Here is a 25,514-nt window from a genome sequence, read left to right as displayed (position 1 = left end):
CACGTGTTGGAGGCTGCAGTGAGCTACAGTGATGCCACTGTACTCTAACCTGGGCAACAGAGCAAGACTCTATCTCAAAAAAAAAAAAAAAAAAAATGGAATTTTGGGGGAAAAGGGGTTTGAGATGTAGGAGTGACAACCTGTCTGAGTTGTGGAGCAGTGGAAGCCAGGTTGGGAGATCTTGGAGGACCTGGACCACGTCCAGCCTGTTTCGTCTCCCCACTCGTCCTCGCTGTTCAGCAACTCCACAAAGCAGGGTTGAAGGCCTTGTGTGTGCTGAGGATGGAGCTGTTGTCGGTGACAGACTCTACAATTCTGCTTCTGTTGGCTCGTCGTTAGCCGTGCGCAGTGGCGACTGCACTGAACGCCTTCTCTCCCGGCGCGACTCCTGACTGCCCCGCAGACCTCCAGCCTTCCGGAAACAAACTGAACATTAAAGGATTAAATACTCAGTGAGCAGAGATAGGTTCTTGTGACATGCTTGGTGGGCATGTTCCTAGGAATTTAAAGGTCTCTGCCTTTGTTAAATTATGAAAAATCTTAAAAACGTAAGTCAGCAGAGAAAACGGTTACTTGTCATGAGGAATAACAGGGGGACACCGCGGAAGGAAGATCACGCGGTGAGCGGAGTGGTGTGGCAGGTGGCCCCGTGACGCCTCCCTCCTCCCCCGCGTCTCTGCTGAGGGCTCGTGCCCTGCCCGTGGCGTGGGAGCCCCTCTTGTTCACGCGTGTCGCAGACACAACTGCCTGTGATCCAGCCAGAACAGCTGAGCTGGCCCCTTGGAAGGATCGAAATCTGGTGGCCGCCGAGGACGCTCTGGGGCCACGTAGTTTAATATTCTAAATAGGCCTCAAGTTGGATTTGTTTTTGTGACTCAAGGGACTTTTATTCTCGTTCACATTCCAGAATTCTCTGTACATGGGAAGGCTTTTCCCAAATAATAAGGAAAAAAAATTTCTCCGTCGGGATGCGAGCATTTTAAAATACTCCTGAGGAGGCACGTGCAGCCCCAGCTGACAGGGCCAAACCACAGACAGGGGATTCCAGAGTGTGCAGCGCACGTTCCCGTGGGATTGAGTCCTGCAGAGATGCCCGGGGGGACGGGGGTGGGTCCTGTGACTTGTGGTTTCTCCTTGGTCACGGGTCCTCTTTCTGCTGCTGCAGCCCTGTGCTCTCCGGCTCGCCCCGGCCTGCACCCACCAGCTCCCTTGAGGGCCCCCAGGGGTGGCCCACACTCCATGCTCTTCCATGCCCTGAAATCCTCTGTTTTCCTCCTTTACTCAAAGTCCTTAAGGCTCGGCTCCCGTCTCCCTCTCTGTCCCCTCCAGCCCAGCCCATCTTAAGAACCCTTGATGCATTTATTGTCACTCCTCAGGACTTCCTGTTTAACCTCTCAGATGCATTGCTCGTCTCCCCGGGGACTGGATCTCATATGTCTTTTCTGCCTCCAAAAAGCACATTTCTAGGCATGGCACAGTCCTAGGTTCAGATCCCAGCTTTGCTACTCTGAGCTGTGTGACTCGGTGCAAGCTGTGTGACCTCTCTGATGGCAGTCTCGTCTGTCTAGTGTTGTTTATAAAAACCATCCCGTGGGGCTTGGCACCACAGTTAGTTCTCTCTTCTCATCCCAGAGTCAGTGCCTCGCCAGACGTAGACACTAAGTAAATACTTTGATAAGTGGTTTGACGGCGACTGGATCCCTTGAGTCAGATGTGTTCCAGGGATAGATCAAAGCAAGAGGAACAGGCCACACTGGCGAAAGAAGACCCATGCAGCGCTAGGAAGAGCCGTCCAAAGTTTGTACCAAATATTACGAAAAGCATGTTGCTTGTGGAACCAAGACAGACCATGGGGTTCCCTCGGTGGAAATAGGAATCTGTTCGACCCACAGTCCCTCCTGAAGCCTTCGCTGGCATAAACTTGAGCTTCTTCTTATGACCTTGGGGTGATCATCTCTGCGTTGTCCTATTGGAAGAGCATTTATGGAGTACCTGATTTGGGTAAGGAGGATGACATCATCCCTGCCTTAAGGAGCTCATTGTCATACAGAGCTGTGCTTGTCCGACTTCCCCTGCAGCACTCAGCACAATGCCGTGCACAAAGCAGATGTTCACTAAATGTTTCTGTCACTGAATTCGACTTGAGCCGACTTGCTCCAAGGTTTCGGCCATGGCAGGTGTCCCAAGACCATGCACCTAGGCATGGGCATTGGCCACTGAGCTGCCAGTCCCTCCTGGAACGTGCTGGCCCTGCCCTTTTGCCTGAGGAGTAATCGGTGTATGAAGGCCCCGTGGTGCAATTCAAATCCAGCCAGCACATACTTGAGTTCCTTCTGCAGGCAGGTCCCACAGGCTCGGTGCTGTGAGCTGCAAATGTGTCTGACCCACACTGAGCGTTTGACGGGAAGCGACGGTTGCCTTGGAAGTCGAGCTCCCAGGGGCACGACCTTCCCCGTTTTAAGTGCCCACTGCCGACAACGCAGACAGGCCTCGTACGGTGGGCACGTGTGGTTTTCTGACCTTGCTCGTGCCCCCAGCAAGCTCGCTTCACTGCGAGAAGGTGTCCTTGTGTCAGGTCAGCCAGCTGTCAACTGTCCCCCCGGAGGTTGTGCTGATGGAAGAGTTTTCATTCCCTCTGCTCATCTGAAGCTCATCCATGATTGCCTTCAGCATCTCTCGCTGTTTCTGTCGTTCTCCGTCTTTCTGTGTCTCTCTGTGTTTCCCAATCCCTCTCTCTCTCCGTATATATGGCCATATCACTTTGGCAATCGCGCACTCAGAGGTCCCTCACGGTGAAGAGGCCGCGCCGGCAGATCTCCCCCTTGTGCTAAGGAGCCTGCATCCCGAACCACAGCCCCGACCTTGCCCGGCATCTGCAGGTCTCAGTACTAACAGCTGTTGCCATTGACAGGCACTTTGCATTTTCCTCGTGATAGAGAGGTCTGCTGCCTTCCCTGGGCACAGGAAGACTGTCTGATGAGGCAGGAAGAGGATTGTCAAAGAGCCAGGCAGTGTGCCTTGCAATGCATCTGGTTTTATTCGTTGTCTTTCCAGGTGAACTGAACTCAATCATAAACTGCAAAACGAAAGCAGATTCTTCTTAGCGTGCCCGCATGGAGCACACTGAGAGAGTCTGCCTCGGACGTCAGCCCCCCAGCACAGAGGAGATAATTATTCTTCCCTTACTGATGGGGGGATTGATAGTGTGGGTGAGAAGCTTCTCCCGTGGGCTGCCCAGAGAATATCATGGTCATTTTGACCATCGCGGAGTGACTCACTGGGCTGCAGAATGGGGGAGCTGGGAAACGGGTGAGACTTAGTACATGCCGAGGTGTTTTCGAGGGGGTGTTAGCAGGCTGTGAGGGCTCAGCAGTCTGTGACTTACCCGCCCCAAACAGAGAACAGGACCAGCACCGTCTGGGGGCAGATCTGGTCCTGGACAGATGTCTGAGCCTGCGGTAGGTCATCCAGAGTCCTGGAGCCAGTGCTGCGTGAAGCTTCCAGAAAAGGCATCCAGATTGATTTCCTAACCAGTCCTGAAAAGCAAGTGTCAGACGAGGCATGGCTGGAAGCTGGCAATATCCAGCCCCCCGAGGATGCCACTGGCCAAACCCCGTCTACTTTGCTCTTTTACTCCGACACATCCCCCGCCAGGTCTGAGGCCACTTTCAGCAGGTTCCTATTAGGAAATGCAGGTTCTTTGTACTCTCCCCTCCTGCCAACCTCAGTCAACACTTACTGATTTAAGCAAGTGAGAACCAAACATTTGGCCCCCAACTCTGGCCCTCTATGTTTAATAAATGAAGGACTCCCTCTCCCCACCACCCCGCAGCAGTGATGTCCTGATGACAGCGATTAGACCAAGCTGCAGAACTTAACAAGCATCTGCTTTCAGTTCCCATTTTTGGCATATTTTCATGAATTAACTCTTGCAGCGGCAGAGATACAGGTAGGCAGCCTTGGTCGTGCCCTACGTTCCCAGGTCACATGGCAGGCACCCGACCACTGTGTCCTTGGCCCAAACAATGACCTACAGGTAGTGTAGTCACCTGCTGCCGAGCCTCGGGGAGTGTGCGGTGATTCTGTTCATGCTCACATACACGGAGACAGGTGTGGGCAATGGCGAGGTTTAGGGACGGAGCCACACCTGTGGCCACAGAGCCCGAGAAAGAACAGTTGGTGGATCTATTTCAGACGCCGGTCTGCCCATGGGATCCCAGCCTGTGTCAGGCAGTGGAGAGTCCTGTTTCGCACTGAGGGTAAGCAAAGCTTCCCACCTTCTCCTCACTCTGAGGAACACCGATGTCGCCAGGTCTAATTAAAATTGGCGTGAGAGGCAGGGGGCTTTGTGGAAATGTGAGGGGTGGGGACTGTGGGACAAATAAACTGGATTATGCTCATAAAAGCAAACGATTAAAAGCACAGAAGCACATGAGAGGCCACAGCAGCTTGGCCTCCGTGCCGAGGCGGCTTCTTCCTGCTTCACACGGGAGGTTCTGCGGCCAGGTGTGGGTTTGGGGGAGAAGAGAGCTGTAGAAGCGGCGTGTGGCAGAGATGGGCCATGCAGGGAAGAACCGGGAGATCCGTCGTCGGCAATAGTTACAGTAACACAGTTTCTGACATGCGTCGGCATATCCCAAATCACGTCCTAAAGGGTGCACGAGAAAGGGGGGAGAGCACGATGATTAACTCTGTAAGCCCGGGAGGTGGAGCAGAGAGAGAGTCCTTGGAGATGAGCTGCTGCAGAGTTTTCAGATGAGGAAAATCGAAGTCCTGAGAGGTAAGATGAGCTGCTCGTCTCATGAGGAGGAGCCCAGACTGGTGCGCAGCCATCCTGACTTCGCATACAGGACACAAACGGTGCCACCTCGTACATTTTTTTTTTGAGGATGACAATGGCACAAAGTTTCTAACCAAAGGAGCCCATTCCCTGTGTATTTATGAGCAGGGGTTGCAGAACAAACTAGTACTTATGTCGAACTCCGTACGGTATAAAGATGGCCCCTCTTCGTGTAGCGTAAGAAATGTAATTAAGTTTTTTAAATTGAGATATAGTCCACATACCATAAATTCCATTTAAGATGATGATGCATTCATTGGTTTTTGCATGTTCATAAGGTTGTGTGACTATCACTGTTATCTAATTCCAGTGCTTCTTCATCACTCCAAAAAGAAGCCCTGGGCCCGTTAGCAGTGACTCCCTCCTCTCCCTGCTCCCCAGCCCCGGCAGCCACTACTCTGCTTTCCGTCTCTAAGGACTTGCCTATTTTGGACATTTCATATAGAATTATACAGTGTGTGACATTTTGTACCTGGCTTCTTTCACTCAGCACCATGTTTTCGAGGGTCATCCATGTTGTAGCATGTGTTGTAGCATGTAGCATGTGCTTCATTCCTTCTTATGACTGAATGATAGTCCATGGTATGGATAGACCACATTCCGTTTATCTGTTCATCAGTCAGTGGACATTTGAGTCATTTCCACTCTGGGCTATTATGAATAATGCTGATGTGAATATTTGTGTCCAAGTTTTGGTGTAAACATACATTTTTAATTACTTTGGGTATATATATCTAGGAGGTGAATTGCTGGGTCACATGGCAACTCGGTTTAACTTTTTGAGGAACCCCAAACTGTTTTCCACAGTAACTGACACATTTTCCATTCCCACCACCACCGTGTGAGGGTTCTAATTTCTCTACATCCTCGCCAACACTTGTTATTGTCCATTTTAAATTACAGCCATACTAGTGGGTGTGAGGTGATATCTCGCTGTGGTTTCAATTTGCATTTCCCCAATGACTAATGATGTTGAGCATCTTTTCATGCACTTTTGGCCATTAACATGTTCTTTTGGTAAAATGTCTTTGCAAATCTTTTACCAACTTTTTAATTAGGCTAGTTAGCTTTTCATTGTTGAGCTGTAATAATTAAGATTTTTTTGCTGGGCATACTTTCATGCCCAACACAATATCATAAGGTGATATTTCCCCTAAAACAGTAAAATAGAATAAGCCCGAAGCAAGAAAGGGCGGTCAAGGGCTCTCGCCAAAAGAAGGTAGTGGAATGAGGAAGGAAAAGAAGAAAAACGAAGAAACTTTGTTTTAAAGCCAAAACACTGGAAGGCAGGTAACTGAGACCTCTGTGTGTGCGAGCTCCTGAGGACGGCACCTTCTTTGGGCCTCCACAGGTGTGCTGTAAAGTGAGGGCAACGGCATCAGTCTCTTCTCTCCTGGCCAGGGCACAGCAGGAAGAACATGCCTGCGTGTACAGAGTGCTTTGAATTCAGTATGAGAACACTCTCGTGGCCCGTGCAGAGGCTGCGAAGGGCTTAGAGTATTACCAAGCAATTACTATAGGGCAGGGCCTGTGTCCTGTTTAGCTTTAAGACTCTTTGGCACTTTACAAAAAAATGTCTTTGGTTACTGAATGAATAAGCGAGCTGATGGTGAGATTTCAGGGTCTAGTATAGACACGGCCTCTCGTCTTTCTTGTTATGGTTTATTACATGAACTTGATGAATCGAATAGTATAATCATTAACACATTTTTAACACATTTTGCTGTAAATGCATTTCTTTGCCCATTTCAAAAGTATATCTGTATTTTGAAATACTGGACTGGTCACACTTCCTCACAAGAGGGACCTGAGCCCACAGGTGGCTGGGTAGCCTCTCCCTGAAGTATTTGCATAGCCGGTGCAGCAGTGGGTAATTTGTCTCTGTGCTTCCCTCCTGATGGCACCTCCTACCCCAGCCCAATGCTAATGAGACTAGGAATCCTCTGCGCACCAGCCCTGGGGAATGGCGGGCTCTCAGCTCCGGTCTCCGCTAGCAGGTGGACGTGGCCAAGGATCCTTTGACCTGGCCCTGTGGCTGCAGGTCCCCAGGAGAGTCAGACACCTTTGCAAATTATTTTCAAACTGTACCTTGCCCAAGAAAGGAAGCAGCTATTGGGGCTTCTCATTTTTCAGCCTCCCAAGCTCCTGAGGGCCTCTGCCTAATTTGCATCCTCAGCTAAATTTGCATAACAAAATACACCAAAACTTCCCTGGACCTACGCTGGTAGGCGGGCAAGTTTTGTTTTTGTTTTGTTTGGGTTTTTCATCTCCTGCCATTTTTCTAGCAGGTTTCTAGTTACATCCAAATGATGTTCAGATTAGGTTTCATTGTCGTTGGCCTGCGATTCAACTAGCCCCTCCCCCTGGGCCCGAAGTTCCTCCGGGATCAACCCCCATTCACTGAACGGGGCTTTGGGGTGCAGGAAGGACAGTCTTTGTGCTTCTCACGCTTGTGTGTGTCTCTTCACAGTCTCTGGGCCAGGCAGCTGTGTGTCCTTCAGTTATATGCTCAAGGGTTATTTTTTTCCTTTTCCTTTTCCCCCAAACCCGGAATTAATATTTTGGGAGTAAAGGGAGGGTGAGGAAGGAGGAGTCACAGGGACAGAAGCATGCAACTGCCAGCGCCACTCTGTTCCGCAGACGGAACCCTCTAGACTCATTCAGCACAATGTGGCTGCAGAGGAAATCCTGCCGAGCCAATGATAAGGGGGGAAATGGAGTCACTTCCTCACCAGCTGCTTTATTCAGGTAGAAAAAAGGCCTCACTTCCTCGCGTGTGCTCTGCCGGCCACCACTCCCAGCGGCCAGGGCCACTGCTTCCCTTCTGCTCTCGGCCAAACCTGGTGTCATGAGAATCGCCACTTCCTTAGCTTCACGGAGAGCTCTCATCTCTGCCAGCGTGTGTCTGTCTCACTCCCTTCCTCCTTCACCCCCTCCTCTCCTCCTCTCTCACAGGGCAGTTGCGTGCCAGCAGGTTCTATGGGGCTGCAGGCGTCGTAGGTAGCCTCACGTCCCCTTGGTAGAATCTAGGGCAAGGACCCATCCGGTGGTCTTTATGTTTGCATACGTGTCCGGAAACAGCCTTTGACCTTTGGTCATCTCCCCTGTCCTGTACAACCAGCACCAATGCTGCCAAATGCCAAATGCCCTGATTATTGCTCTTCTTCCTCTAGGCAGCATTTGTCAAGATGTGTCTTCCTAACACACAAACACAGCAGGAGCCTGCCTGGCAGAGGGCTGAGTGGTCAAGTGAGTTTGGAGCATGCTGCTCAGCTCATGCCTCCCTTGGAGAACCACAGTGTCTATGGGTGGGACGATACTCAAAATATTTAGTAAGCAGTAAGGCATGGACCCTGACCGGTAGGATCCAGGCTGATGAGTGCACTGTGCCCTTCTGAACTGGCTGAACCTAAGGCCCTGGGAGGAAGACACCAGAGGCTACTGCAAAAAAAAAAAAAAAGGGCACTGAATTTTGTTTAAGCCAGTCATTTATTTGGCCTCTGAATAATCCCCTAAAATAAAATATCATCTATTAGGATATGTTTGGAAAACCTGCTATGTAGTAAAAGAAATCAGTTTATTTCAGTTCCGCAAACATTTGCTGAGTGCCTAAAATATGACAGACGCATGCTCCAGGGATCCAAAAATAAATAAAACATGGTCCTGCACCTCCAGGTGCTAATAGTTGAATGGGGAAGACAGACATGTAAACAGATGATCTTCATATAATACCGTGAACAGGGAACAGCCGAGGATTATTAAACTCATCCTTGGGATTTGGAGAAAGTTGCCTGCAGAAAATGATTGCCCTGAATCTCTGAGTGAACCAAAGTTGACTTAAAAGTGACAGAAGCTGAGCAGAACTAGGTTGGGGCCAGAGCATTGGGAACCTCTGGGCTTAAGCTTGCAAATGAGAGATTTGATTCTGAATAGATCTCTGGCTGCAACACAAAGAGGAGATTTAAGGGCTGGGCGAGAGATAAAATTGGAAATCACAGCAGTCATCCTGGGGAGACAAGGCAATGTTCAGGTGGCAAAATCCAGGGTGCATATGCTGCCCGGTCTTGTCCCCTTGCCCTTTGCTCAGTGCTCACTAGCTGACCTCCAGCTACAAGAGATAAAGCATCTGCATCTCTTTCCCTGAGGGCTTCCTCTGGCCCTTAGAGCCCACTTCACCTGTGCACATGACCTGCCGGAAGTGCTGGGTATTGACCCTCCATAGGAGCAACCTCCAGCCAATGAATGGGAGGAGTTGGTGTATAAAAACCCCGGCTCCCTGGCCTCTCTGTGGGATAATAAGAGGTGTATGTTCTACACTGGCCTCCAGATTTCCCCACCAGGATTAAGCTCCACTCTCCAGTAGCAATAACTTTCTTGATAAGGTAATTGGTGCACGACTCTTTCTATCTCACTTACCCATTCCCCTGGAGTTCCTGGCATCGTTGTCTCCCCAGTAAACTCCTTGCACTCAAATTTTTGTCTTAGGATCTGCTTCTGGGGGAACCCAACCTAAAACAGTAGGATTTACTGATGAACGAATGTGGGGGACACTCTCAGGGCATAGGTTTACTCGAGGACATGGGCATGAGGAAGGCAGGAAGAGAGGCAGGCTTGGTGCAGGCAGTGCTGACAGCTTAACTTTGGGGCAGGTTGATTATACCTTCGTGGGAGACATCTTAGAAAGCAATTGGAATAAGAATCTGGTGCTTAGAGGAGAAAGTGGGGCTGAATATACAGATTTCAGAGACGTCATCATAGGCACGATATTTATGACGGGGAGCGGGAAGGAGGTTGGCCAAAGAGAGAAAAGATGATGCAGACAGAGCCTGCAGGGCACCGAGTACCTAGCAGGACAGGCAGGGGAGGAGGTGCCCATGCAGGAGGCAGAGCGGAAGTTGTCCAGGAGGCAGGGAAGACTCTCAGTGGTCTAGCGTCCAGTGCGTCGAAGCACCTAGCAAAACACAAGCTGAAAAGCATCCAGTGAATTTAGCCACAGGGAGGGCGCTGGTGGCTCTGTGGGAGAGGCACAGGAGGAAAAGCAGCAGACCGAGTGGGTTACCAGGTGGATGGGAGGTGAGCCGGTGAGGGTGGGTCGGAGGCTTGTCCAGGAGGGGAAGGAGAGAGAAGACGATGGTTAGGGCGGGAAGCGCACCAGCATGGACACTGAGGAAATCTGAGGCAGAAGGAAGGCTGAGGTTGCAGTCGTAGTTGACAGCAGGGATAGTTGATAGAGGAAGGTTCCAGAAGCAATGAGAGATGGTAGAATCAGGATGAAGGGCGAGAGGAGCAGGGAAGGACAGGCAGAGATGGGAGCTAGTGGCTGGGCCGGGAGAGGAAGTTATGGTAATTCTTGCCCAGTGGCCTCGATTTTCTCAGAGAAGAAAAGGGTGGCTTTAGCTGCTGAAAGGTGAGGAGGACATGTAAGAAAAGTGGTGGCTGTTTGGAACAGTCATGGAAGGGAAGGGAGAAAAGATCTGACAAAGGTAATGGCTAAGAGGTTTCAAGAACTCACTGAGTTTGGAGACTGCAAGTTTAGAGCAGCACCAGTCTGCATGGTTGGGCGACTTTCTTCAGCAACACTCGGAAGCCCAGATGAGGATCGTGTGGGGTGGAGTCAAGGTTGGGGCAGAGAAGAAGGGCGGGGAGGGGGAGAGCAAGGCGAGGGAGGCAGGGAGAGGCTCCCAGGGAGACAGATGAACCAGCTGCTCGCCAGTGTTCTAACCTGTGAAGTGCAGGAGGCAAGTGAAACCCCGAGTTTACACTCCCCGTCCACCGCGTATCTGCTTCTTTATTAGGCATTATTACACCAGGGCAGGAAATCTGAACATACCTTGAGGTTCCTTCCAGCTCAAAGTTTTCTGCTACTTTGATTCACCCGTTCCTTTCTTTTTCTTCCCTAACCCTAAGATTGTCATGAAAGAGGAGATCCCCATGGAGACAAAATGATAAAGCATGAAAAATAGAAAATATCGAAGGAGTCTGAGTGCAGTGTCTGATTTTCTGTTGGCACCATCTCATTTTCATTTTACTTTCTTCTTCTGACGGGACCTTCCACTCCGAAGTGTGCACAGTGGTGGCGCACGTTGATTTAGTCTAGTTTAGATGTGCACGCGGAGGCGTGACCCTCTCTAGACTGTAAGCTCTTTGAGGACAGGATGGCTTTTCCCCCTTACAATCTCCCCTTGATTATATAGTGCCTGCTTGCACAGTCGGCTCAAAGATTGGAGAATGTAGCTGAAATTCGATTTCCCCGGTGTAGAAAGAGAGTTGAAAATCAGCATTGAGCTCAGAGCCTGAACCTCTTATTGCAGACACTGATATAGCTGGGCAGAGCTCCTGACAGCTGTTCTGGGCTTGGGTCTAAGAAGGAGTCCACTTCCCCCAGGATCGCTGTGTGCATTTGGGCCAAGCGCTCCTGCCTGGGAGCCCACGTATCCCAGTACTTTTGTCTGTTAAATTATGGAGTCTGAGTTTTTTTTTTTCCCCAGATGCAATAAGCACTTAAGCATATATCATTATTACATATAGTATATTCTAAAATATACTTCATAAACAGTAAAACATATTTTTGTATAAAAATTAGACAGTACAGCTAAGAAAAAAAGTCATAATAGCCTCATAAATACCATCTCTTCACACCCACTCTTGCCTTCAAAGGTAACCACTCTTAACATCCTGGCATTTGTCCTTATATTCTTTTTTTTCCATGTGTACACACACACGCGCGTGCACATGTGTTAGGTTTTTACAAAAATAGAATTATGTTTTGCATACTGTTTGTCCTGCTTCACTCAGTGTAGTGTTAAGAACATCTTTCCTTACCAAAAAATAAATATAGGGTATGACTTTTAATGGGTGAACAGCACTCCTGTGCATAAGCCATTTAACCAATTGTATTTCAGACATTTCAGTTGTTTCTAGGTTCATGCTATTGTAAATAACCTGCGCATTTTATTCGTTTTTCAAGATCAATAACTAGAGGTGGAATTACCAACCAAAGGATCATATTTTAAAGGCTTTAGATATGCATTGCCCAATTCTCAAGGTCTCTCCGCTCCCCTCTGCCTGGGTGTAGGGCTTTGGGGACCCCCAGCCCACCCCACTTCATCCTTTTCAGCACTCGGTATCAATACCCTCTTCTGCTTTTGCCAATCTAACCGGTTTGTTTCTCTAATCTCATTTTATTTGGAATCAGGTTTAAATGAAACTCTTTGAAGGGTTTTAAAGGGGAAAAGGAAAATTTTGGAGGGCGTGTTGCCTCTCGCGGGGGGCAGAGAGAGGAAGAGATGGAGAGAGGGGGTGAGAGTGGTCCCATGACTGAGTCACAGTCACAGTGCAGGAGGGATGAGGATACTTCTGCTGAGTTAGCAAGACCTGACTCAGGTCTGTCCTGTCCTCCCCTTCCTGGCTTGTTTCCCACCCTGCAGCAGAGAGTAGAGGCTGGGCTGGGAGTTTGTCCATCCTGCCCCGGGTGGAACTTAGAGCCTCTGTGGCCTCTGAATTTAAAGTTTGTGGAGAAGCCATTGTCGAAAAAGCAGCCGGAGCTAGGGCCCTGCCCACCGCCTACCCAACGTGAGGGGCCTGCAAAAGGCACAAGGAACCCTTCTGGGGGGATCTGAGCGCATCGCTGATGTTGGGTAAGCCCCGGCCAGTCCTGACATGAGCGAGGGACGCGGAGCCTCCTAAATATATAGCCTGGGATTTTGTCTGAATCACATGGGGACGACCCAGGTTTTCTTTGTCCCTCTGGGTTGCTTTTAATACATAAAATGAGCATGTGTTTATTTAAAACAGCTTTCAAAGTTAAACAAATAATGACAGACTGTTCAAACAGACTTCAAAAATCACCCTAATCAGGATGTTTGAAAAAGCAAGAAGACTCTACGAAAGTAGCTTTTAGGACATTCCGTCCTGAAGCCACGGGGTCTCCTTTGCACTTTGGAATCACAGAAGGGCAAGGTGGAGGGGCCAGATCCAACCTCAAGGGGGTTAAATGATTTGCCCCCTAGTCCTTCAACCTGACCAATAATTTATGAAGATCTATAGATGGGCACTGTGTCGTCACTTCCCGTCTTGCACCAGAACATGAATGTGCACATTTTAATTCATAGTTTCTGTAGAAATTACTGACCATCTTCAGAACCAAAAGCTGAGAGGAGCTAGGAGATTGCTGCTGTGAAATAGCAGGCTCGGCAGAGCCTGGAGGGGCAGTGCGGGCGGGGCAGGTCCGAGCAGGTGTGCAGGACCACGGACTCCAGAACAAGGCGTCCGTCCTTCCGCTAGTTCACATCCTATATTGCATTCACAAACGGCTTTGAGTGACCTACACCAGTCTTCCCAACAACCAATTCTGTGGTGATGGGTGAAGTAAATGAGGCTCAGGGTTGGGTAATATGCTCTAGGTCATAAATGAATAAAACATCGCAGCCTGGGCTTCACCCAGACTGCTCCAAACCCAGTGCCCTTCCCAGCCCCGGGACTCAATAGCACTTCTGTGCTCGCGCTTCAGATCGAGAGATGCTAGTTTAGCTCATCTCACTCTAGAATGACATTTTTCTTTATAATGCACATCAGAAACAGCCTGTGTGGTCCATTAGCAGCACTGTTGTTTGTGTGAGGGGTGAAGGTTGTGAAAGGGAATTATGCCAGCTCCAGAGGCGTAGGGATGTCTGGGGAGGCCTTTCTTCTGCCCCCCTGCTACTGTGTGCCAGGCAGACTGGGAGAAAATGCCAACCAGAGTTTGTCCTGATTCCTGCATGTTCCTAAGATGCTCCCGGTCCAGAAAGGGCCAGGGGCTTAGTCCATTTCAGATTTTGCCTCAGAAAACTCTGTTGGTGACTCAAGGAATTCAGGGCCCAGCCATTGACCTCTCGATGTTAAGCTGAATTGCAGACAAACCAGTGCCAGGGCCCTGAAGAATTCGGGGTGTCCTGTGGCTGGGCTGATGTAGGGTTTGGTCTGCCTGTCCCTCAGAGAGAAGTGTGGAAGGGGGACTGTTTGACATTTGAAGCTGTGTCTATGGGATCCTGCCCTGTGTTTGGAGGAGATGGAGTTTCTCCTGAGTGTAAAGAAGTCCTCGAGGTGTGTTTCTGGACAAACAATCGTGATTGTACCTCAGGTTTGTGCTAAGAGCACTAAACACGTATCTCATTTATGTCCATTGCCTCAATTTTCTAAGACTCAAATTTAAAAATTTTTAGCAATAGATATTAAAAAAGAAGAAGAAAACCCTTACGCCCTCTCCTGGTAAAAGTCAGTCTGGTACGTCTGAAGATACAGAGCACCCACTTGTTGGAGTGCAGTTACTTGTCGGGGGTAACTAATCAACCTGTGCTAATCTGCCCAACACTGGTGACATACCAGATGGACCATTCGTTCTCCGGTGGTCTGTGATCACAGCGTATCTTTTAAACTAGGGTTTCTCAGCGTCGGCCCTATTGGTATTTGGGGTCTGGATACTTCTTTGTGGTGGGCCTGCCCTGTGTATTGTGGGATGTTGAACAGCATCCCTGGCCTCTACCCACTAGCACCAGTAGTGCCCTCACCCCAAATCATGACTACCAGAATGTTTCCAAACATTGCCAAATGTCCTGTGGGAGGCACATCACCCTCAGTGTGAACCGCTGACCTTAACGCTTGCCCACCTTTTGCAAAAGGTGCTGTTGGTCACAGGGCACCCCACAAGAGAGTGAGGGTGGCTCACACCGGTCCTTCATCATTGCCGGAAGCAATTATGATGACCGAGTTCACTTCTAGGAGTTTATTTCAAAAAAACAACTGAACAAGTAGATAACAATTTATGTACAAAACTATATCATGATATTGTTTATAACAGCAACATTTTTAAACAGCCTAAATAAGGAATTGGCTAAATAAAGTATGACATATATATGATGGACTACTATGCACACATGAAAAGTAACTGTCTAAATCTATGTGTAATAATATGGGACGTTCCCCTAACAATGTCTTAAACCCTCAAGACTTCTGCAGGATTCCAAGAGATTGTTACATATGGAAGGAATAATTTCAAACAGATTAACAAGTATCTGGGTGAAGTGTTAGGCCAAAGACAGACTTCAAACCAATGACTGAATTCAGAAAACTTTAATCAATCATTGAACATTTACTAAGCACCTGCAACGTACCAAGACCATGCACAGCTACCTTGTCCATCTACTGCAGAACTTGCCCCAGGTAGACAAAAATCACTGTGAACATTGTCAGAGTTTCCTCCTCACAGCAGTGCCCAGAGTCATAGTATTGTTAGTGTTTCCTATAATAAAATCATGTGTTTTGATTCAGGGTTGTTGGGAATAATCTGGAACTATGCCTTGTCTTCTTCTTCCTACCTGAATAAATCACAACAAGTGAAAAGCATCCATTTGCTGATTTATACATTCAAATATTCATACAGGGAGTTGTCCAAATATTCATTGGGCCCAAATGTGAAACATTAACTCTCCAAAATCTAGGAAATGAGCACTCGATGATTTGTTCACTCTAAGACAATCCAGAGGGTGAACTTTGCTACAACATACTTCACCCCCAACTTCAGATGCAGCAATAGGACCAGAAAGCAGAAGCTCTCGTCTACCCTCAGGGACCTGCGTGTCCAGGGACACCTCACCGAGCACGTGCTTTGTGCATTTCACAACTTTAGTTAAATGCAAAGTGGTGGGCGGACAGTCTAGCCACTCTCAAGAGAAACCCTCCAACAGCTCCATTTCACTGGGAGAACTGTCTTTTCAACCTCAGGGGCCAGGCACCCCGCCCTTCCTTACCCACCAGCTAGCACCCCGCCAGGCTACCTGCTCTCAGCACCAGCAGAGTGAAGGGGCTGGTTTGAATCTGGCTTCAAAGCTGGCTGTGCCATTTATTGGGCAAGTCCCCTAAACTCTGTGAGTCTGTTTTTTCATCTTCAGAACAGGAACAAATAAAATGACTTCCTAAAATTGGTATGAAGACTCAGTAAAATAATGCATGTCAGGCATTCGGTACAGTGCCTGGCGTATGGCAAGCACTCGATAAAGGAGTGACAGTCGTCGTCATTGCTGCGTTTTATTATTTTTGTGAATGGCCATGCTAGCTAAAATTGCAAAACCTCCAATATTTCCTAACTGCCTTTGCTGTTTTATTTTTCTCCTTAGCACTTGCCGCTCTCTAACATACTATTAATATGATGTATTTATTTTGTTTGCTGTCTATGGTGCTTCACTAGATAAAAGGTGGGAACCTTTAGTCTATTCTGTGCACTACTGTATTGCTAAGGTGCCCAGCAAGTGAACAGATGCTCAATAAATATTTCTTGAATGAGTGAAAAAAGTGGTTTCTGAATCATGCTCTCCAAAGAGTGTTTTTCTTTTCCCCTCTGGCCCTTGTGAAGGTGCCCAGGCTGCTGTGGCAGGACGCCTCTTTCTCAGTGGGGTGGCATTCCTGCTATCTCTAATACTCTTTCTTTTTCTTCCCTCCTCTCCCCCCACTGTAGGACGCCTTTGTGGAATTGTATGGTCCCAGCATGCGGCCTCTGTTTGATTTCTCCTGGCTGTCTCTGAAGACTCTGCTCAGCCTGGCCCTGGTGGGAGCTTGCATCACCCTGGGTGCCTATCTGGGCCACAAGTGAAGTCAACACGCCTGTTCCAAACAAATATGCAAAAGGTTCACTAAAGCAGTAGAAATAATATGCATTGTCAGTGATGTACCATGTAACAAAGCTGTGCTCTAAAAAAAAAAAAAAAAAAAAAAAAACAATAAATAACACACACACACACACAACAGCTTTCAGACAAAATGTCGAATCAGCTATTTACTGCCAAAGGGAAATATCATTTATTTTTTACATTATTAAGAAAAAAGATTTATTTATTTAAGACAGTCCCATCGAAACTCCTGTCTTTGGAAGCCCTACCACGAATTGCAAAGCACCACTTCGTGTGGCTCCACCTGGGTGTCCGGTGCCAATAAACACAGATTTGTTTTCCATGTTGTTGGCTGGACTAACTCACCATCTGAGGAGCAGACACATGGACAAAGACCTGACTGTCGGGGAAGGCTGGGGAGAAGGTGTTCATTTTACTTGCATTTCTTTGCCCTGGGGGCTGGGATATTAATAAAGGGAGGTTGCTGGGAGGAAGTCCATTCTTTCCTGGCCTGAAGAACAGACTCTTTGCATATAACTCACGTGGTACATACCTGGTTGGAGGAAAAAAGTTGGGAATTTCAGATGAACGCGGTACCCTCCGGGATTTCCACGCAGAAGGACAGCTGATGGGAAAAATGCCCTTAAACCATAGGAAAGTATTTTTTTAAGCTACCAATTGTGCCGAGAAGCATTTTAGCAATTTATACAATATCATCCAGTACCTTAAGCCCTGATTGTGTATAATCATATATTTTAGATACGCAACACCCCTCTTCCTCCCAATACTGGCTCTGTCTGAGTAGGAAATGATCCTCTGGAACTTGAAGAATTGAGCGTTTCAGCGACGTCTTCAGCTTCAGAAAGGCTAAGAGTTACCCAGAGCAACAGGCCGCCACAAGTGCCTGCTTTTAGAGACCCCAGTCTGCAGAACCTGCCCTGCGTCCCAGCTCGGAGGCCTGGTCCTGGAAATTGGCCTGGGCACTCGTGGGCCTCCTCCAGGGGTGTTAAACAGAGCAGTGTGGCCTCTGAATGTTTGGAAGCTGACGGAGCTCAGGATTCCACTGCCAAGAAACAGCAATAGAGTGGCTGGGCCTGGGCCTGCTCCCCGGGGAGGCCCCCCAGGTAGGCCCGTTTTCACGTGGAACCTGGAAGCCACGGCTCTTCTTAAGACATGTATCACTGTGGAAGGAAGGAACAGAGGCGCTGTGCCTTTCCTCGCAGAGGGACACGGTGAAGGCTGGGAAGCCTCCACGGAAACGAAACATGAGAGGAGATGGCGGCTGCCATTTTGGCCACGGCACATGCGCACTGGCTGTGCGGCCATCAGCCCGCCCGTGTGTGCGGCTTAAAGCAAGGCTTTAAATGACTTTGGGGAGGGTCATAAATCCTAAAGGAAGCGTTGAAATGAGGTGTCATGGATTAATTGACCTATGGCTATGGAATTACATGTAAAACATTATCTTGTCATTGTAGTTTGGTTTTATTTGAAAACTTGACAGAAAAATAAAAAGGGTTCCAGGTGTGGAATATGGGGATAATCTGTACATCTGGGGCATTAAAAAAAATTTTTTTTTAAAAAGGTGGAAAACTATAGAGAAGTAGAGAAAGAAGAGAAATCTCCAGCTAATAAACTAGAAAGTATTTTTTTCAAGTTTAGAGTCAGCCTTGAGACATTTGTGCATTAACTTTGTGGCATTATCACATTATGTACCATTTATCTGTATTAACTCTGGAATGTACTATGTTCATTGTTTAATGCTGTGGTTGATATTTCGAAAGCTGCTTTTAAAAAAAGATACATGCATCTCAGCATTTTCAAAGAAATTGTATTTAGTTATGGCCTCTACATCATGCGTTAGCAAAAGTGATCAATTTCCATTTGAGATTTTTGTCTGTTGATTCTTCAAAAGCATTTCTGAGAAGGTGAGATGAGCCCTGAGTCTCAGCTACCTGAGAGACCCTGGATTTCACTGGCCACTGAGGAGCTTTGTTTTAACCAAGTTGTGTGCATTTCCATGTCAACAGAATTGTTTATTGTGATGGATATATCTGTTGTCCCTTTGACCTTGTTTCTTGAAGGTTTACTTGTCCCTGGGCAATCCAGCGTTTAACTCATGTTACTTAGGATTACATGCATGTTTGGTTAAACCCATGAGGTTCATTCAGTTGAAAATCCAGATGGGAAATGGCCAGAGAATTAAAATCTGGCTATGGTGGTTTTGACCTTTAGAGAGTTGCTTTACGTGGCCTGAAATCAGCAAAGCCCACCTAGAGCCCTCCTGCCCTCCTTCCGCAGGGGTCTCCACGGCTCTCCTATTGGGCCTTCCTGAACTGCAGTGGCGGTTACACTCCACCGAGAAAGCAGGAAACCTGTGGTATAAAGCCAGACCTCCCTGGCGGGCCTCAGGGAACAGAATGATCAGACCCTTGAATGATGCTAATTTTTAAGCAAAATATTATTTTATGAAAGGTTTACATTGTCAAAGTGATGAATACGGAATATCAAATCCTGTGCTGCTATCCTGCCAAGATCATTTTAGTGGAGTCAGTTTGCAGTACACTCCAAGTGGCAAGATCCTCCAAGCTGCTTTAGAAGTAACAATGAAGAACATGGACATTTTTAATATAAAGCCTGTTTGTCTTTTGTTGTTGTTGTTGTTGTTCAAATGGGATCCACAGAGTATTTGAAAAATGTATATATAAAAAAAAGTTACGGGGGGAGCTAACTTCTGGCTGGTTTCCTTTGGCTGTGGGGTTTTGTTATCTGGTTTTAATGATAAATGTGCCAGCCACCCGACTCCAGAACTGTACAGTATTGTGGCTGCACTCGCTCTAAGAGTAGTTGATGTTGCATTTTTCTTATTGTTAAAACATGTTAGAAGAAATGAATGTATATAAAAGCCTCAACTAGTCATATTTTTCCTCCTCCTTTTTTTCACGGTATCAAATTATTTTGCAACTGGGCAACAGAGAGCCATCCATATTTCGTATTGAGAAGGGGGGTCACTCCTGCATCTTAATTCCCCTTTATAAACAAAAGGGAGTCCTCTGTAAGTACTACTCCTCTTTGTGTTGGGCAGGCTTAGAGTTAAACAGAGCACACGTACTTTCCAAATTGGAGTCGGGTCTCTAAAAAGAGCCCCAAGGAGAAGAGCATCTAAGAACCTTCTGGATCCTCCCAAGCCCTCTCTGCACAAGTCCCCTAAGAGACCAAAACGGCAACTGACGGATTCTACGGCAAACAGTTCATCCCAGAAGATTTTTCAGGGGCTGACAATTCTTGTAGTCTTAAGATTTGGATAAAAGTCACATTTGGAATTAAGGAAGCACCTTGATTTAGTTCAAACAAAAAACCAGCATCTCTGCCCCAGCTCACTTATCTATGATATTCAGATGTGGCCTTCCATTTACATGTGACTTTTATTTCATTAGTAAATGCTTATTGCTTACCATCTAAAGGCCTAGCTCTGGCCCAGTGGGAAAAATTAGGAAGTGATTATAAATCAAGAGGAGTTATAATAATCAAGATTAAATGTACATAATTAGGGCAATCCCAACACAGGTCTAGCTTTCACATCAAGTATCTATTGAATGAACAGAATTGCAAATAGTCTATATTTGTAATGAAACTTATCCTCAAATAAATCATTTATAAATGTGAACTTAAACTAATTCCAATTGAACTTTTAAAGCAGTGGTTGTTTTTATACTTTCTTATCACTTATAGTTAGAAATGTACACCTACTCTATCAGAGAAAAACAGGAAGGGCTTGAAATACAAGCCCTTCTAAGGAAATTAGGGAGTCAGTTGAAATTCTATTCTGATCTTATTCTGCGGTGTCTTCTGCAGCCCAGACAAATGTGGTTACACACTTTTTAAAAAATACAATTCTACATTGTCAGGCTTATGAAGGTTCCAATCAGATCTTTATTGTTATTCAATTTGGATCTTTCAGGGAATTTCTTTTTTTTTAATTATTATGGCACAAAGGACATTTGTTGCAGGAGTGGGAGGGAGGAAGAATTTTTAAATGTAAAACATCCCCAAGTTTGGATCAGCAAGTGGAAGTTTTCAGAATAGCCAGAGCTGTAGGGTATGAGGTACCTTCAGTAGGGTCGATGTGACAAATGAGAAACATTTTGAAGTTCTGTGGTAAAACATTTAGATTCCGAAGTGCAGTGCAGTTTGGCAGTGCAATGGTGTACATTTCAAGCTGGATATGTCTAATAGATATTTAAACAATAAATTTGCAATTTTAACCAATAGGATATTTAATGGCAACCTTCTGGTTGACAGGGACATCTGTTTCTAAATGCTTATTATGCACAATACAGGAAAAAAATTTTAATAAAATGAGATTAAATAAAACAATATTAAACTGAATTGGGTAAGTGATAATACAAGTCCCTTAGCCTTACCCAATGAATCATTCTGTTCCATGTCTTTGGACAACCATGACCTTGAACAACCATGAAATATGCATCTCACTGGGCACAAAGAAAACCAGATGGAGTATAGATGGTATTGCACCAATTCATCTTCACTACCCTAGAAAAATAACTTAAAGCCAACATCCCATCAATAACAAGGTTGTTCTGCCTACCAAGCTCAGCATAGAAGACAAAAATACTCGTGGAAGATGGAAAGGCTAGCTTAATTAAAAAATCCTGGGACTGTTAATAAATATGACTATAGTGTAATACTCAGTAATGCCATATACCTAAACCTTTTGGGAAATCTGCAGTGGACCCTCCAGATAGCTCATTTCATTAAGGTTTTCCCTCCAGGGTAGGATTTGAAGGAGTGATAGAAGATTAAATTTCTTTGGGGAAAACTTTCTTTTGGTGATTGTGTTTATTATGATATCTTCTTAAGTTCTCAACCAAGATTTGTTTTTGTTTTGAGTTACTACGGTTATTTTTGTTTTAAATAAAATAAGTGTACAATAAGTGTTTTTGTATTGAAAGCTTTTGTTACCAAGATTTTCATACTTTTACCTGCCATGGCTGTTTTTAAGATTGATACTTTTTAGGGGTGGCTGATAATCCTGCAGTGCTATACACACAAAAAAAATATATGGTAAGCATACTTTACATAGTTAAGGTAAAATAAGTCTCCAGTTGGCCACCATTAAGTATAATGGCACTTTGTTTGTGTTGTTGGAAAAAGTCACATTACCATTAAACTTTCCTTGTGTTTCCAGTTTATATTGTGAAGAAAAATAAAGTACAGTGTGAGATATTGGTTGTGCCCTGGAATTGTTTATAATGTGTGCACATGATTTTTCCCTGCCATTCATCATCGTTAAACAAGACTTTGAAAAGCCTTCTTAACAAGCCAGTAAAACCACCACCCTCAGGTCAAGGGATTGCCTTACAGGTAAAACCACCTTAGAAGGAGACCCTTTTGTTTCTTTGTTTCTCCTCATTATGTCCAAGATGGACCAGTCTTGAGCTCTACTCCCTGAGAGAGCCACAGTTGTTGATGGGTGTGTTCTTCCTTGTAGACTGGAGATCGCATCCTCTGCATTCCCTAAGATGAAAGGCTGTATGAAACGGAGGGAAACAAGCTGAAAGTTCTATTTTGAAGTTAACATTTTTAGATAACCAAAGCAGCCACTTGCTTTGGAGCAAGTAAATCCTAAATTACAAGGGATCCAATGTTTCCCACTTAGTTTGTGTCCTGATACCCTAAGCCTCAACACTCCAAGTCTCTTCTCTTAGACTCACTTAAAAGGACTCTGGTAGTAACATCTATCTGTTGAACATCTGCTGACTGCAACACTGTGTGTGTGCTACCATTTGTTCTCAAACCTTGGAAGGTAGGTACTGGCTTCTCCTATTTTATAGGAGAAAACTGAGACTCACAAATTAATATACCCAAGTTCTCAAACATCATAAGTTATAGAGGCAGGATTTGAGCCCTGGCGTGCCTCACTCCACAGGGCCCTGCTCTGTGCTTTCAATTGGTGGTCTCCAAACTACTGCATATGGAACCCTGGGGACACACAGCCTTTCCAAGAGGTACCCAGGCATGGGATGCTTAAAAGAACCAAGGTTCTTAACACCCATGGGTACTTTTTCATAAACTGATCTCCTTGAGAACACCTTGGAAATCAGACCAGTTCTCCTCACCCAACTCGCCTTTCACGGTCATCTGTCAAACTTCTTAAAAGGGAGGCACACTGCTCGCCCTCTCTGAATCCTACTGTGAGGCACTGGAGTAGTGGCAGGGACTGCCTCGCACTGGCCAGCAGAGACAACTGTGCACGTCTTCCCAAGTGCATGTCAGTGAAGTCAGGTTGGTAGCTTGAAATTGGCTGTGGTAGAAGCATTTACACCATGGAAATGAGCAAAAGTTACCTGCACACCACTGGGGATGGCCCTGGCGTGTTAAAATCCTTAGGTTACCAAAAGGCATGATTTGAAATCCTGGGGCTATATTGTCTCTAATGACTGGGGAGAAAATCTTTTTGTAAATTGTTTTTCCAGTGCTTTGCTTTCAACAAAATTGAAAGAGTACCTAGTCAAGACAGCCAACAGATTTTTTTTTATGTGATTTTTTTGGAATATAACTCAGAAATTCAAAGAGTTGAGGAAGATAACTATAACAAAACTCCTTCCACTCCCATGTAGTTATTATATGAACAATGCTCATCAGAACTTTCATCCATAACAATGAAAAACATGAATAGACTTGCTGGGAACCCTAGCTCTTTCTGGCAATAAGTAATTTCTATTTATGGATACATGTCCTTCTTATGGAGGGGGAGACAAAGTAGCCCCATATATCTTAAGAGGTATATTTCCAATAAAATTTAAATTTTATATTTAATAATTATTTGTCAAAATTGTAACATATTTATACGTTTTTATCAATCAAGTAATAAAAATAGTTGTAATAATTACTCAATCAACCCAGGAACAAAAAAGTCAAGACTTATGGTCTCAAAAATTCATAGACTGGCCGGGCGTGGTGGCTCACGCCTATAATCCTAGCTGTCCTCCCTTGTCTGGGAGGACAAGGCGGGCGGATTGTTTGAGCTCAGCAGTTCGAGACCAGCCTGAGCAAGAGCGAGACCCCGTCTCTACTAAAAATTAGAAAGAAATTAATAGGACAACTAAAAAATATATATATAGAAAAAATTAGCTGGGCATGGTGGCACATGCATGCAGTACCAGCTACTCGGGAGGCTGAGGCAGAAGGATTGCTTGAGCCCAGGAGTTTGAGGTTGCTGTGAGCTAGGATGACGCCACGGCACTCTAGCCCGGGCAACACAGTGAGACTCTGTCTCAAAAAAAAAAAATTCATAGACTTACTTTTGTTATAGAAAATTATCACGGGTTCATCAATTTTAAACTTCAGTTGTAAGAAATATCATATTACGATAATGGGGGGTAGAATTATGAATTAGAGGCACAAAAGGAAAAATGTAAACTTTCCAGATGTGAAAAAATAACTTCTATATTTTTCATGTAGAGGATGTTGAGTATCACTTCATTATGGTATTTATGTTCCACTGTATATTATTAAAAAGTGATGTAACAAATCTATTTTAAAATGTCAGTTGTTAAAATAATTTTCCAGACAAACTTGTTATTAGCATGCATCCAAATTCTATTTTGAACTGTCCTCAAGGGAAGAGGCTCCCAGTAAGCCAGCCAATTCAAAGGTTCTCTTTTGAAAGAGACATACAGAAAAAAAAAAAGACACCACAAAAAAAGAATGGCTGGGCCCCAGGTGACCTGGTTTAAGATAGCTGAGTGGGGAACCCTAACTTCTCAGCAATTCTTAATCCTATTAAAGTGTATCCGGAAATTACCCAAGCATTTTATCAGGAATCACAATTACTTCATGGTGGACGGGGTTATAAGTTACATCATACAAAAAAGTTCTGCCACAGAGAGTTTGGGGACAATTTTCTTTTTCATACTATTAACAATGCATTGGAAATTATCCTTAGCAACTATTTGCATTTAAATTTTAAAAATTAAATGCCAACTTTAATACGTGTGAGGGTGGAACATGTCTTTCAAACTTCGTTCAGGTGGCACACCAACCAACCTGTCAGAAGACACTTAACTGGAAGTCCCTCCTGGCAAATCCTTCAGACTTTACTGTAAACTGAAGGGCAGGTGTGCAGAGGAGGCAGCAGATACTACCTAGCAGGGCTTTTTATTTAAATTCATCTTTCTGCAGCACCAAGGAAACAGGTAATTGGACAATAATAATTATTATAATAATTACTCAATCCAGAAACAAAAAAGTAAAGGCTTAAGGTCACTAAAATTTATTAAAATGCATAGACTTAACCTTTGTTGTAGAAAAGTATGAGAAGCTACTCATTTTAAACGTTAATTTAAAAATGTCATCTGGGATAAAATGGGGGATGAAAATGTGAATTGAATACATTTTAAAAGTGATGAGACAGATTTAGTTGGTCTTCCCACCCCATGTTTACGGGAAGAGGAGAGAAGGCAGTGGGTTTAGAGTGACTGTGCTTTCCGGTGTCCCACCACACATGCCACCATGGGGGTTAAATCTCAGGTCCCCATCAACCTCCTACCAAAAGCAGAGGACTTTCCAGACAGAACCATTCCAGGGCCAATTTAGTGACTGTCTTTTGAAAGAGAGATACATATATAAAAATCTAGATAAAACTGTATACAAACTATAAAATGTATACAATGGAATCTAAGTATCATAATGATTTGACTCTCAAACACTGTAAGAAAAAGACAGAAACAAGTTCTTCTTTAATATGGAAATTGGCATTTTTCCTTTTACTCCTCAAATGCGTACTTTCAACCCCCCGTTTTATCCTAGATGATATTTCTCAACATTTACAAGTGATTAGCGGGGTTGATTTCTGTTTTTATTCCACTGTGATTTGAGAAGATGCATGGTATGATTTCTATTTTTTTAAATTTTTTGAGACATGCTTTGTGTCCTAGAATATGGTCAGTCTTAGAGAATGTCCCATGAGCTGATGAGAAGAACGTGTATTCAGTGGTTTTTGGGTAGAATGTCCT

General features: G+C 45.4%; 1 protein-coding gene across 1 annotated transcript in view; it reads left to right on the top strand.

Annotated features, from left to right (window-relative positions):
• BCL2 (B-cell CLL/lymphoma 2) overlaps positions 1–21,726 on the top strand; it is a 169,575-nt gene extending 147,849 nt beyond the window's left edge. Inside the window, exon 3 of the mRNA XM_012645282.1 lies at positions 16,329–21,726. Within this exon, the coding sequence (XP_012500736.1) occupies positions 16,329–16,463 (135 nt within the window). The 3' untranslated portion in view covers positions 16,464–21,726. The remainder of the gene's footprint in view (positions 1–16,328) is intronic.
• Positions 21,727–25,514: the final 3,788 nt, after the last annotated feature.

Source organism: Propithecus coquereli, unplaced genomic scaffold (assembly GCF_000956105.1).
Source record: "Propithecus coquereli isolate 6110/MARCELLA unplaced genomic scaffold, Pcoq_1.0 Scaffold229, whole genome shotgun sequence".
Taxonomy (NCBI): domain Eukaryota; kingdom Metazoa; phylum Chordata; class Mammalia; order Primates; family Indriidae; genus Propithecus; species Propithecus coquereli.
The sequence above is the reverse complement of the archived record's forward strand: the minus strand, read 5'-3'. Positions and strand labels throughout refer to the sequence as shown.